This window comes from Oryza sativa, chromosome 3 (genome assembly GCF_034140825.1).
Source record: "Oryza sativa Japonica Group chromosome 3, ASM3414082v1".
Lineage (NCBI taxonomy): Eukaryota > Viridiplantae > Streptophyta > Magnoliopsida > Poales > Poaceae > Oryza > Oryza sativa.
Window position 1 is genome coordinate 4,500,644 of NC_089037.1, and position 11,723 is coordinate 4,512,366.

General features: G+C 48.7%; 3 protein-coding genes across 4 annotated transcripts; 2 read left to right on the forward strand and 1 right to left on the reverse strand.

The window, feature by feature from the left end:
* Window positions 1–43: 43 nt before the first annotated feature.
* Window positions 44–902, forward strand: LOC4331866 (uncharacterized protein At5g64816). The gene is made up of 2 exons (XM_015776629.3): window positions 44–141; window positions 299–902. The coding sequence occupies exon 2, from the start codon at window positions 300–302 to the stop codon at window positions 675–677; it is 378 nt and encodes a 125-aa protein (XP_015632115.1). The 5' UTR covers window positions 44–141; window position 299; the 3' UTR covers window positions 678–902.
* Window positions 903–2,583: 1,681 nt separating this feature from the next.
* On the reverse strand, window positions 2,584–5,415 carry LOC4331867 (tryptamine benzoyltransferase 1-like). Its single transcript, XM_015772943.3, has one exon. It carries the CDS (start codon window positions 4,364–4,366, stop codon window positions 2,996–2,998), a length of 1,371 nt encoding a protein of 456 aa, XP_015628429.1. The 5' UTR covers window positions 4,367–5,415; the 3' UTR covers window positions 2,584–2,995.
* A 1,623-nt stretch (window positions 5,416–7,038) lies between these two features.
* On the forward strand, window positions 7,039–11,260 carry LOC4331869 (uroporphyrinogen-III synthase, chloroplastic-like). 2 transcript variants are annotated; one of them, NM_001417285.1, is made up of 10 exons: window positions 7,039–7,277; window positions 8,565–8,652; window positions 8,817–8,883; window positions 9,123–9,241; window positions 9,371–9,466; window positions 9,581–9,636; window positions 9,962–10,047; window positions 10,476–10,610; window positions 10,778–10,829; window positions 10,908–11,256. In NM_001417285.1, exons 1-10 carry the CDS (start codon window positions 7,083–7,085, stop codon window positions 10,920–10,922), a joined length of 909 nt encoding a protein of 302 aa, NP_001404214.1. In that variant the 5' UTR covers window positions 7,039–7,082; the 3' UTR covers window positions 10,923–11,256. The 2 variants fall into 2 exon arrangements, with proteins under 2 accessions (NP_001404214.1, XP_025879425.1); XM_026023640.2 differs by having other exon boundaries at window positions 7,078–7,694; window positions 10,908–11,260.
* The last annotated feature ends 463 nt before the right edge of the window (window positions 11,261–11,723 follow it).

Below are 11,723 nucleotides of genomic sequence, written 5' to 3' on the forward strand. Positions count from 1 at the left end.
GGAGTGGAAGAAGAAGAAGCGACACGCCGACACCCATCTCTTCGTCTTCCTCGCCTAAAACCCTCGCCTTCCTCCTCCGCCGCTTCCCCCCTCCACGCCGACGAGCAACGGAGCAAGCGGGCAGCCCACACCACACCCAAGGTGCCCCTCCAAATTCTCCCCTAATCCTCTCCATAATTTCCCCTAATTGATACTTGCGTCAAGATTTCGTCGTAGATCCCCGTGGCCCGTGAGGGATTTCAGGATTTGGGCGAAATCTGATAATCGCGGGCCCTCGATTTTGTCTGTATTCCCCCAGGATGGTGGACGCGTGGTGGCCGCTGCTCGCCGCGGCGATCCCGGCGGTGGTGGCCGGTCAGGCCTTCCGCGTGAAGCGGCGGCGGGACGAGGAGCAGCGCCTCAAGGCGGCGCGCGGGCGCGAGAAGAGCTCCGACGAGGTGTTCGTCTGCGAGCGCGTGTGCACCTCCAAGCGGATGCTCAAGAAGGTGGGGGCCTTCTCCAAGGACCCCATCCCGGAGACCTGCGTCACCGTCTGCGGCGTCTCCGAGCTCGACGCCTGCGCCGACGCATGCGCCCGGACCGTCTGCGTCAACCAGCACCAGGTCCCCAACTGGAACGACGTCTGCCTCAAGAGGTGCCAGAGCGAGTGCCTCAAGCTCTCCTCCACCCTCATGTAGCATCCCCCACTGTAAGCCATCGTTGTTTGTACCTTGTTTTTGGTACAAACCATCAAGCTCTTCTTGTTCCTAATGCAATCCTTATTACTACCTAAGAGGAGAGCTTCAGACATCCATAGCTATCGTTTATAAATCATGAGGAATGGAATAGGTGAATGACTGCTTCCTGATTGTTTTGTGCTTCACATTTGATCTTCAACAAACAATTGTGATTGCTAGGTACCATACCATGTCTTTTGTGAGGCGTATCCGAGGTTGAGTTTTTCAGCTGGGCCGACGAATAACACCAGCCAAATTTATTTAGTATCAGAGGTTGAATCACCCCTTTTGGATGAAATGCTTATCGTGTTTAATATGTGCTTACCTGAGTGTGCTGATTCTGATATGAAATCCCGTCTACTATTTATCCGAGTAGGAAATGTAGGACGGCTCTATTGCCCATTTACCTCCAGAATTGTAGTTTTGTGCATTAGTATTGGGAGTTTCACAACTTGCTCAGGTGATTTATGTTGCACAGATGAGTTATCTACAGTTCAGACCAATTGTGACAGCTAGGTTGTAGGTATCATGTCTTTTGCGGGGGGTATCTGATGTTGAGTTTATAGCTTGGCCGGTTTTGGCCAAATTTATCATGTATCTAAGGTTCAGTTATCCCATTTGGATGAAAATTCTTATCGTGTAGGAATTGTGGTTGCCTCTGCCTGAGGGTGCTAATTCTAATATTAAATCTCTTCTGCTATCTGTCTGAGAAGGAAATGTAGGATGGCTATTACCTATTTTACCTCCAGATGTAGTTTGGTGTACTGGTATCGGGAGCTTCAGAACTTGCCGAGGTGATTTATATTGCACAATTGCAATGATTTTCAGAGTTTAGAGTTGAGAGCATTGCTTGCTGGAGTTTCTACCTAGTGCTAGCATGCGAAGTAGTGAAAGATTTGCAGTTTCTTGCTATGCTCTTATTATTAGTCAGACACAATGCTTCCTGCTTCAGTTACTTTGCTGTTTACGAGCTTCAGAAGCTTGTTTTCTGCTCCAGTTAGCTTCTTGTTTTAATGTTTAGTAACAACTCCCTCCGTCTCAAATGTACTAGGTTTGTTTATTTTGAGACGGAGGGAGTACAACCTTCCATGGCTGTCATTTATCTCTAGGAATGAGCCATGGAATGACCTATCCTGGTTGTCATGTTTTGTCCATTCCATTACCCTTTGTGCATATGATCCTCGAGAAAATTATCCTAAGGTTAACAGAGAAGGCCTTCCTTTATCTGCATTCAGATTACAAGACAGTGATGGTCTGAAATACATGTATCTTTTGCAAGGCAACAATGCCACATCTTTCCGGTCCTCCATTTCCCCTACCGTCTGCTCAGTGTGTGCACATGTTGCTATCAGCTCCCTGGGTGTGAAGCTTTAATCACCATTGTGATGATCCAGTCTGTAGCCTGAAACTCTGAATCAGGCGTCAGACAAGCATCAGGTAGACGTCAAATTCTCCTCTTGGATTAGGTTAACCAAGATAATAGGATCAAAATCGTCACTGTTGATCGGTGATCGCACACCCAGGCCACCATGGAAACGGGCACCTAACGCACTGATCGTAAAACTAAGAGGACATGGAGATGATCTTGAACAGAAAAGACGCGCGACAACTCCCGCTCTAGCTTACGCATGCATATCGTTCTGTTTCGTATAGCATATGGAGTAGCTGGTTCAGATAATAAAACTATTTAGAAATCCCCCTGAAAATGCTCCAAATGTTCAAACACTTCAAAACGCCTCTATACTTTAATTCTTTGGGTAATGCGTTTGTCATAAGCAATGCTGAACAGTCATAATCATCCAGCACAAAATACAAGATATTCGTTTTATATCTCTTACATACTCCACTGTACATAAACTTGCTGTTCTCCCCATCAAGCCATCAATCTTATATATATTTACAGAACAAATTTGCACATTAGACTGTGGCTAATCACGCTTAACATCAACACAAGCTCGAGAAAACAGCATCGTGGAAAGACAAGTGGCTAATCACATCAGTTTGCCACCCGCACGCCATAGTTTTATACTACTTCCATCCCAGAAGACTGCAGTTTTGCATTGGTTGTGTTCAACATTTACCATCTGTCTTATTTGTAAAAACTTTTATGATTAGTATTTTTATTGTTATTATATGATAAAACATGAATATTACTTTATGTGAAACTATTTTTTTAATAAGATGGGCGATCAAACTTGAACACGAAAAACCACGACTACACTTAAATTGGGGCAGAGGTAGTAGAGTTTAGAGTGATCTAATGCATTATGCATCGTTGTCTAGAGGTGACACGGGCCGACATGATGCCCATGTCCTTCCTCCAAGGAGTAGATGATGCGCTCGAACGCCTCGACGTGGTGCTCCGCCACGGCCATGAACACGTCGACGCCGCCCTTCGCCGCGCGCGACGGGACGAACACCATCAGCCCCTCCACGGGCAGGTCCGGCGGCAGGAACGCCGCCGGCGAGCCGGTGCCGAGGTCCATCTGGTGGAACCTGAACCCGAGCCAGCTATCCACCTCCAGGTCCGGGCACAACATCGTGCCCGCCGCCGCCGCCGTCGCCACGAGATCCCCGCCGCCGCCGCCGCCCGCCGCCGCCGCGCCGCCGAAGTCGACGAACGACTGGATGTACTCGCCGTCGACCCTCGCCACGGCGTCGCGGATGGCGCCCACGACGGCGCCGTAGGTGGCGCGGAGGAGCTCGCGCGCCCGCATCCTCGGGAACGCCCAGAGCACCATGTTGCCGAAGAAGTCCATGGGCACGGGCGGGTTGGCTCTGCCCCGGCAGTTCACCGCCACCCTCACCTGCGTGAACTCCTCCGGGCTCAGGTCCCTCGCCGCCGTGATCTTCTTCCACACGTGCGCGAGCAGGCACTGGAACGTGCTGCACCGGCCGCCGGCGCGGGCCTTGAGCTCGCCGACGAACTCCGCCGTGAAGTGCACGGTCAGGTCCTTGATCTTGTCCAGGGACACGGCGGCGTAGGACGACCTGCCGCCACCGGCGGCGGCGGCTTCTCCTCCGTCGAACTCGATGGAACGGTGGTCGAACGCCGGCACCGGCGGGGTGCGGGGCACGGCCGTGGCGGCGCGGTCGAGGAAAGGCGTCGGCGCGGTGAAGCCCTCCCCCTCGCGCACCGCGGTCGCCCACGCGGTGAAGAAGGCGCTCATGGAGTGGCCGTCGGCGGTGTGGTGGTGGCAGATGCTGCCGACGACGAGGCCGCCGCACCTGTACCGGACGAGCTTCACCTGCAGCAGCGCGGCGCCGACGTTGTCCTCCGGCAACGCGGGGTAGAGGTCGGCGACGTCGGTGGCCATGGCGCGGCCGCTGTTGGCGAGCACGTCGTCTAGGTCGGCGCCGTCGACGGTGGCCTCGACGACGAGCACGCCCTGGTCGTTCACGTGGAGGAAGCGGCGGCCGTGGTGGTCGACGGCGAGGCGGCCGGCGAGGTGAGGGTACGCCGCGACGGCCCTGAGGAGGCCCTCCTTGATCGCCTCGTTCGACGGCGCCGGCGCCCGGTACGCGAGCACGCTGGGTACGTACAGGTCGAACGCCGCCCGGTCGAACACGGTGAGCTGGACCTCCGCGCCGGCGAGCGGGTGCGGCGTGCCGTACACCGGCGCCAGCATCGCCGTGCTTGTAATCTTCATCTTAATTACACCTCGTCACCTCGTCTTAATTACTTTGGAGTGGCATGCATACAACCGCTTATATAGAGCTCCGAACTATATGTAGAACAGTGTGTGATCAACCACCCCCAGTACATTTATTTTGGGCTATTTATTTGTACACGTCAAGACCAAAACGAGAGTAGGTATCAACCACTCCGCTTATAAAAATGACTAAATTCAAATCAATTTGGGAAATAATTCCATGTTCTAAATGGGGAAAGTATTCTAAACTCTTGAGAAGACACCAATTCTTGTTTGCATGCCACTCAAATAGTTATGCAAAAATTTGAAAAAAAGATCAACATGATAGTTTAATATGTGCTTGATCATTACACAAGCATGCAAAAATAAAATTTAACTTCAACATGTTGCAACGAAAAATACACTAAAATTCAAATCGGTTTAGGAAATAATTCCATGTTCCAAATGGGTTTAGAGAAGAGGAGAACAGAAAAAAAGGAAAAAGTACACCGAAGGTCCCTCAACTTCTCATCGAGTTACAAAATCGTCCCTTAACCGCAAAACCAGATATATCACATCTTTCAACTTACAAAACCGTTCACTTTACATCCTTTTGTGGTTTTGATCCCGGTTTTATCTAACGTGGCGGATGAGTCAGCGTGAGACCCACGTGTCAGGTACCACGTCATCACTCTTTCTCTTTCCCCTCTTCTATCCCTTCCTTCTCTCTCTAATTTCTCCTTCGTCTGGGCAAGCCGGCGGGCGGGGCGAGGTGGGAGAAGAGGTCGGGCGGCCGGCGACCGGCGACGGGCGATGCGGCAGCGGCGGCCGCGGCGGCGGTGGCGATGACGACGACGTGGGAATAGGAGGGCCGCCCCCTATGCCGCCAGCCTCCGTCGCCTCTCCACCAGCTCCCATGGATGATGACGGCGGCCTCCTCGCTCTCCCCGTTGCGCTCCCCATCGGCTCCTCATCCTTCGTGCTCCGTGAGGACGGCGTCTCGCGCGCCGCTGACGAGGCTGCCGCCCCGCGCTGCTTGCCGCTGCTGTTCGATCTGAACCTGCCGGCCTCGTCCCCGTCGGCTGCTGCCGCCGCCGAAGTCGACGAGATGGATTGGTGTTGCGACACGCTGCTCCACCTCTAGCCTGCACATCACCAAACAATGGCAGCAATCGCCGGCGAACTCTAGCCTACGACGACGACGACGACGACCAACCAGCAAGCAACAAGAATTGGAAATTTGTTACTGGGTTGCTGCGCTCCAATCCAACCATCACCATTGTTGCTGCTGCTACTGCGAAGAAGCTCTACCATCTCCTCCATAGACACGGATAATTTTCTTTTTATTTTCGTTTTCCTCCATCTCTTTTTCACCACTCAAGATTTCGTTTCCGCCGCCTCTCTTGTGCATCTCTGTATCCAAAGGGGATGCTGCTGCTTTCAGCTGTACCAATAGCTAGAAAATGGTAGAGAAGATGATAAAATTTGGTTCAAAATTTGTAACGTAAATGTTATCGGAAGACGACGGGGACGAGGCGGGCAGGTTCAGATCGAGTAGCAGCGGCGAGCAGCGCGGGGCGGCGGCCTCGTCGGCGGCGCCCGAGACGCCGTCCTCGCAGAGCACGGAGGAAGAAGAGCCGACGGGAGGCGCAACGGGGAGAGCGAGGAGACCGCCGTCGTCATCCATGGCAGCTGGTGGAGTGGCGACGGAGGCCGGCGGCGTGGGGGCGGCCCTCCTGCTCCCACGTCGTCGCCGCCGCCGCCACGTCGCCCGTCGAGGTCAGCTCAGCCACGAGAGAGAGAACGAACAGAGGGGCGGGCGTCGATTGCTCACAGTGTATCAGAAGCGTGCGCGCGGAGGATACGGTGAGGAGGTCGACGAGCGACGACCGGAAGTCGAACACCCGCGCCTGCACGACGATGGCCTCCACGAATGACGCGTCCCCTGCGCGCGACGACGGCCTCCACGGTCGCGCCCACACCCTCTCCCCTCCTCCATGCTTCTACGTCATCGTCAGCGCCACCGGCAGCAGTAGCCTCTTCTCCGCCGGAAGCGGTGGTGGTGGTCAATCACCGAAGCAAGTTAGCTAGAGTCGATCGGCTCGGTATTTGATTTGGCTTCGATTGCTTCGCCGCGTCGAGGCCGACGGATGAGGGGGACGGCCGCCGCGGCCATCCGCGCGACGGCATCCATCGGCGGAGCCGCCCGTCGCATCGGCCCTCCTCTCTGCCGCGCTCCTTCCCCGCCAGCCGCCGGCCACGCCGGCTCTCCTCCCCGCCGCGTCGAAGACGCCGCCACCATCCACGCCCAGGGAAAAATGAGAGAGGAAGGGAGAGAAGAGGGAAAGAGAGAGCGGTGACATGGACACTCTGACACGTGGGGCCTAGGTGGGTCCCACGCTGACTCAGCTGCCACATGAGACGAAACCGGGGTCAAAACCACCTAATACCTTGAGGTTTTGTAAGTTGAGGGATGTGATATATCTGGTTTTGCGGTTGAAGAATGATTCGGTAACTCGATAACAAGTTGAGGAACCTTCGGTGTACTTTTCCCAAGAAAAAAAAGAAGATGAAGGCCCGATTCAAATACGGCCCAATATAAGCAGCCCAATGTTCAAACTGGGCTGTACGATCAGCGCTCGTCGGCCCAGATCTAGGCGGAGGGGGAACGTGCGGGGGGCCCACAGGCCGAAGCAGCGTCTTCTCCACAAGCTCAGGCTCGCCTCGCCACGCCATGGCCTTGTCCTCCTCTTCGCACCTCCTCCCCTTCTCCCGGCCTCCCGCGACCTTCCCACGAGCACGCCACGCCGGCGGCGGGAGGGGCCGAGCCGGCGCCACGGGGAGGTTCATAGCGTGCTCCTCGCCCCCTCCTCCCGACGTCGTGGTCACCCGCGAGCGCGGGAAGAACGCCAAGCTCATCGCCGCGCTGGTTTGGTTCCCAAATCGACACTCCTGCATTGTTCACTTGTACCTAACGCATAGTTTTTTTTTGGGTGGGGGGTGAGGGGAAGCGTAGGGGATTAGGGGATTAGCAATAGAGATGGAGAATACGCATCTTCCATTTTTGTTTTGTGATACCCTGTGAGATCGTCGCGTATTTTAGTGTTGTGATTTTAGGTGGCCTGGCCGACTGTATAGAGGGAAATTTACGGGCTAATTATACTGTTTAGGACCCGGGAGGCTCACTAATTGGTGCGAGATTTCAGTTAATGTACTGATTTCCATCTAGGAAAAGGTTGGCGTGTGCTGGATATGAGATATTTGGTGCTAACTCGTTGAACATGGTGCCGCGTGCTAATGGAACTCACCATTCATGTCTTCAACTGGTCGGAGCTTGGAGTTTAGAGTTAGTTGTTTTGCAATACAGTTCAGTTTTATCTGATTACAAATGCAATGCAATGCTATGTTATGGAAACCATTTGTCATTTTGTTAGTATCAGTCTTTCATGTAAGAACATATCCCTTCTTTCATCCATTTCATATGATACAAGTTGGGCATATGATCTGCATTGCCTATTTTATTCCATTAGCTTAGAGAAGTTTTGTGGATGGTATGACTTCCTCTCTTTTTTTTTATGATCATTGACCTAATAACTTTAATCTACTATTAGTTTATTATCTTGGATCACAGTATATGAGATCTTTACCTTTATTCTCAGCTGTTGTTTAGCGTCTCATGAATCACGATACATCATTAATACGGAGTGTGAAGTCTGAATTTTTCTGATCATATCTAGCCATATTCTAACTGCTATACGTATTCAACTGGGCCATAGATGGTTGTTACTCCAATGGATTTGAGAACATTCCTACATTGTAATACTTGTGAAAAGGTCCAATTGACATTAGAGTAATGCAATTGTTACCGCGTGCCTTGTCGAACAGTGTGCTAGGTTACTAGACTTGATTGATCTCTGAAGGGCCCTTGGAGGGAGTCTAATGATTTTACTCAATGTTCTGATAAAATTAGAGTCTTTGCCTGTTGATTGTGTAATGGAAGTAATCTTTTGTGTGTTGGGTGGTGGGGTCTTCATCCATCTTAAAATGTTGTAAGCATGCAGAGTACATGTTAAAGTAATCATGAATGTGCTGCTGCAGCCACCTATTATTTTCTCAGAAGAAGATTCAATTTGTGTTCAGAAATAAGCAGTCCTTTTGTATCATCCAGCTTATTGCTATCTAGTTTTCACATCAGTTTTCTAATTGAATTTTGTAGGAAAAACATAATGTACAAAGTCTTGAGCTTCCTCTTATTAAACATGTTGAAGGGCCAGATACAGATAGGCTTTCTGCTGTCCTGCGCGGTAAGTAGTTCAGTCTTTATTTTTCTAGTAATATAACTTTATGTGTTTCTGTCTTGCGTTGTATATCCATTGCTCCACATATAGTATATTCTCATTACACTTGCTTTGCAAAATCATAATAAAAGTATTCCATAGTTTAGTCACTTAATATTTTGTATTTTCAGATGAAAAGTTTGACTGGATCACTATAACATCTCCTGAGGCAGCTGCTGTGTTCCTTGAGGGATGGAAGTAAGATTCAAACATATTTCAATTATCGTGCGCAATTGCTACAGAAATATAAATTGTGCATCATTTCACACTTCATTCGTCCTAAGTTCTGGGCTTTGTGGCATAGGTTTGTGCACTCTGTGATTTGCTTGTTGTCTAACCCAATATATGATATGTTCTTCAATCAATCCATTATTCTGTGATGCACCAGAACAATCCAAAACCACCATATTAACACAAGTTACATAACGACCTATCAGGGCTGCTGGAAATCCTAAGGTACGAATAGCGGTTGTTGGAGCAGGTACTGAAAGAGTTTTTGACGAAGTAATTCAATACAATGATGGATCCCTTGAGGTTGCATTTTCTCCTTCTAAAGGTATCTTGCCTCATAGGATGTAATTTTCATTGCATGTCAACTAATTCGTATGGTGCTCTCATATATTGAAGACTTGGAACTGTTTTCAGTCAGTAAGGTATTTCTTTTTCATTTTTTTTATTTCATCAGCTATGGGTAAATTTTTGGCCTCAGAGCTTCCAAGGACCACTGAAACTACTTGTAAAGTGTTATATCCTGCATCTGCAAAGGCTGGCCATGAAATCCGTGAGTCAGATTTGGTTTTATCCTTCTGGTTACATGCTTGCACCTGCATTTCCACAATGACCACATCTGCATCATATCTTCAGCTGTTATGTTAACTAATTATGCGGATTGCAGAGAATGGGCTATCAAATCGAGGATTTGAGGTGACAAGACTGAACACATATACAACTGTATGTTTTTCTTTTAAATTAAATTATTACATTTGCCTTATTAATTCTTATTTGCTTACTTTATATGAGTAATGTGAAATTTTGGCCCCTTGTCTTGTGCACTTTGGACCTCGTTCTATTTATCTGCATTCAGACATCCCTTACCTGATAGTATCATATTTTAGCTTGATATGGTTGACTGTGACATATGTTACCGTAGTAGAGGTTTTGTATTTCAAGAAACAGTAGTAATTTTCATGGATTACATTTTATCTTTTCAAAGTTTGTGTGCACGTGAATCTTGGATTTTTGTTTTGACCTATGAAATGGTTGTATATACATGCAGGTATCTGTACAGGATGTCGATCCGCTAATATTAAAGCCTGCTCTTTCAGCTCCAGTTGTTGCAGTAGCTTCTCCTTCTGCTCTCCGGTAATATATAATGTGTCTATGGCTGCCTCGGAACAAATTTAAAACCGTGTTCATATAATAATAATGGTATGCTAGTACTCCCTAATTAGATGGTTCAGGTAAAGTACGTATGTGGGAGAGATCACAAATTCTGCATTGAAACATTTTTTTTTTGGAATACGCAAGAGATTTGTGTACCATTTCATTAACACGGGGCTTTGACAAGGTTGGGGCTGATTTCTATTTGGACGTGTTTCTTTATGATCCATAAAGGGGTATACCGATTCAAAGGCACACAAACAGCTTTATTTGCCATCTCAGTTATTTGCAAAGCTAGATTATTTGCGAACTGTCTCCCTGGGCTGACTTTATGTTACATATTACCATCACAATTTTCCTTTTCCACAGTGCTTACTTTATTCAGTTTTGGGGTTATCATGATGATGCAGAGCTTGGCTAAATCTTGCTTCACAAGTTGACAACTGGGGCAACGCCATTGCCTGCATAGGCGAGACGACTGCCTCAGCAGCTAAGAAATTTGGCCTGAAGAGCATATATTATCCTACCACCCCGGGACTTGACGGGTAAGCACACATCACGAACCTTTTGAATACCATTATCCAATTGTCAAGGACACGTCTGAATGGTGGACATTCAGAACTGGTATCAACACAGCGTCACATCATATGTTGTGAAGCAAAATTGACTACTGTATCATCCATATGCACAATTTTCATATTGTTTTTCACAGGTGGGTTGAAAGCATCCTTGAAGCGCTCAGAGCCCATGGGCAATCGAAAGAGGTCCTCTCTCGTCCTCGTGGATACTTTCCTTGAATTTCTCAGCTTCTTTCGTCACACTTTTTTCTGTTTCTACTGTAGGCCCCAGGGTGTTGAACTTGAAGACGGGCAATTTACTTGTACCAGATGCTGGAGGTTGGTGGACATTTGTGGCGGCTGCATATTGAACTCTGTGCTTCCTTGACTAACCGATCACACACTTTTTGTTGTTTTTCTAATATAATTGAGAGGAGAAACCAAGTCGGCAACTACTGTAGTAGAACTACTTGTAAATTGTGAGCTGTTTATTGTAGCTACTGAACACGGTGCGGTATATTACCAGTGTTGTACCAATTGTTGCTTAGTTTATACCAGTTTGGCACAAAAAATGAGCCCTCCTCCAAAAATATGGAAATCAATGAATGCAAGAGGCTCTTGTACTGGGCTTTACTAAACCGCAGGTGTTTCTCAGGTCAGAAGGCCCAAAGCTGCACTAGGCCATTATTAAGGCCCTGTTTAGTTCGCGAAAAAAAAAATTTTGGGTGTCATATCGGATGTTTGACTGAATGTTGGAAGGGGCTTTCGGATACGAATGAAAAAACTAATTTCATAGCTTGCCTGGAAACCGCGAGACGACTCTTTTGAGCTTAATTAAGCCATCATTAGCATATGCAGGTTACTGTAGCACTTATGGCTAATCATGGATTAATTAGGCTGAAAAGATTCATCTCGCGATTTCCATGCAAAGTGTGCAATTATTTTTTATTTTTATCTATATTTAATGCTTTATGCACGTGTCAAAGATTTAGAAAGTAAACCAGGCCTAATATCAATATATGTCTTCTCATAAATGTGCATAGATTTATCAGTCAACCTGAGCCGTCCTTGTCCTCACTCCGAGAGAGCATGCAACGCTTC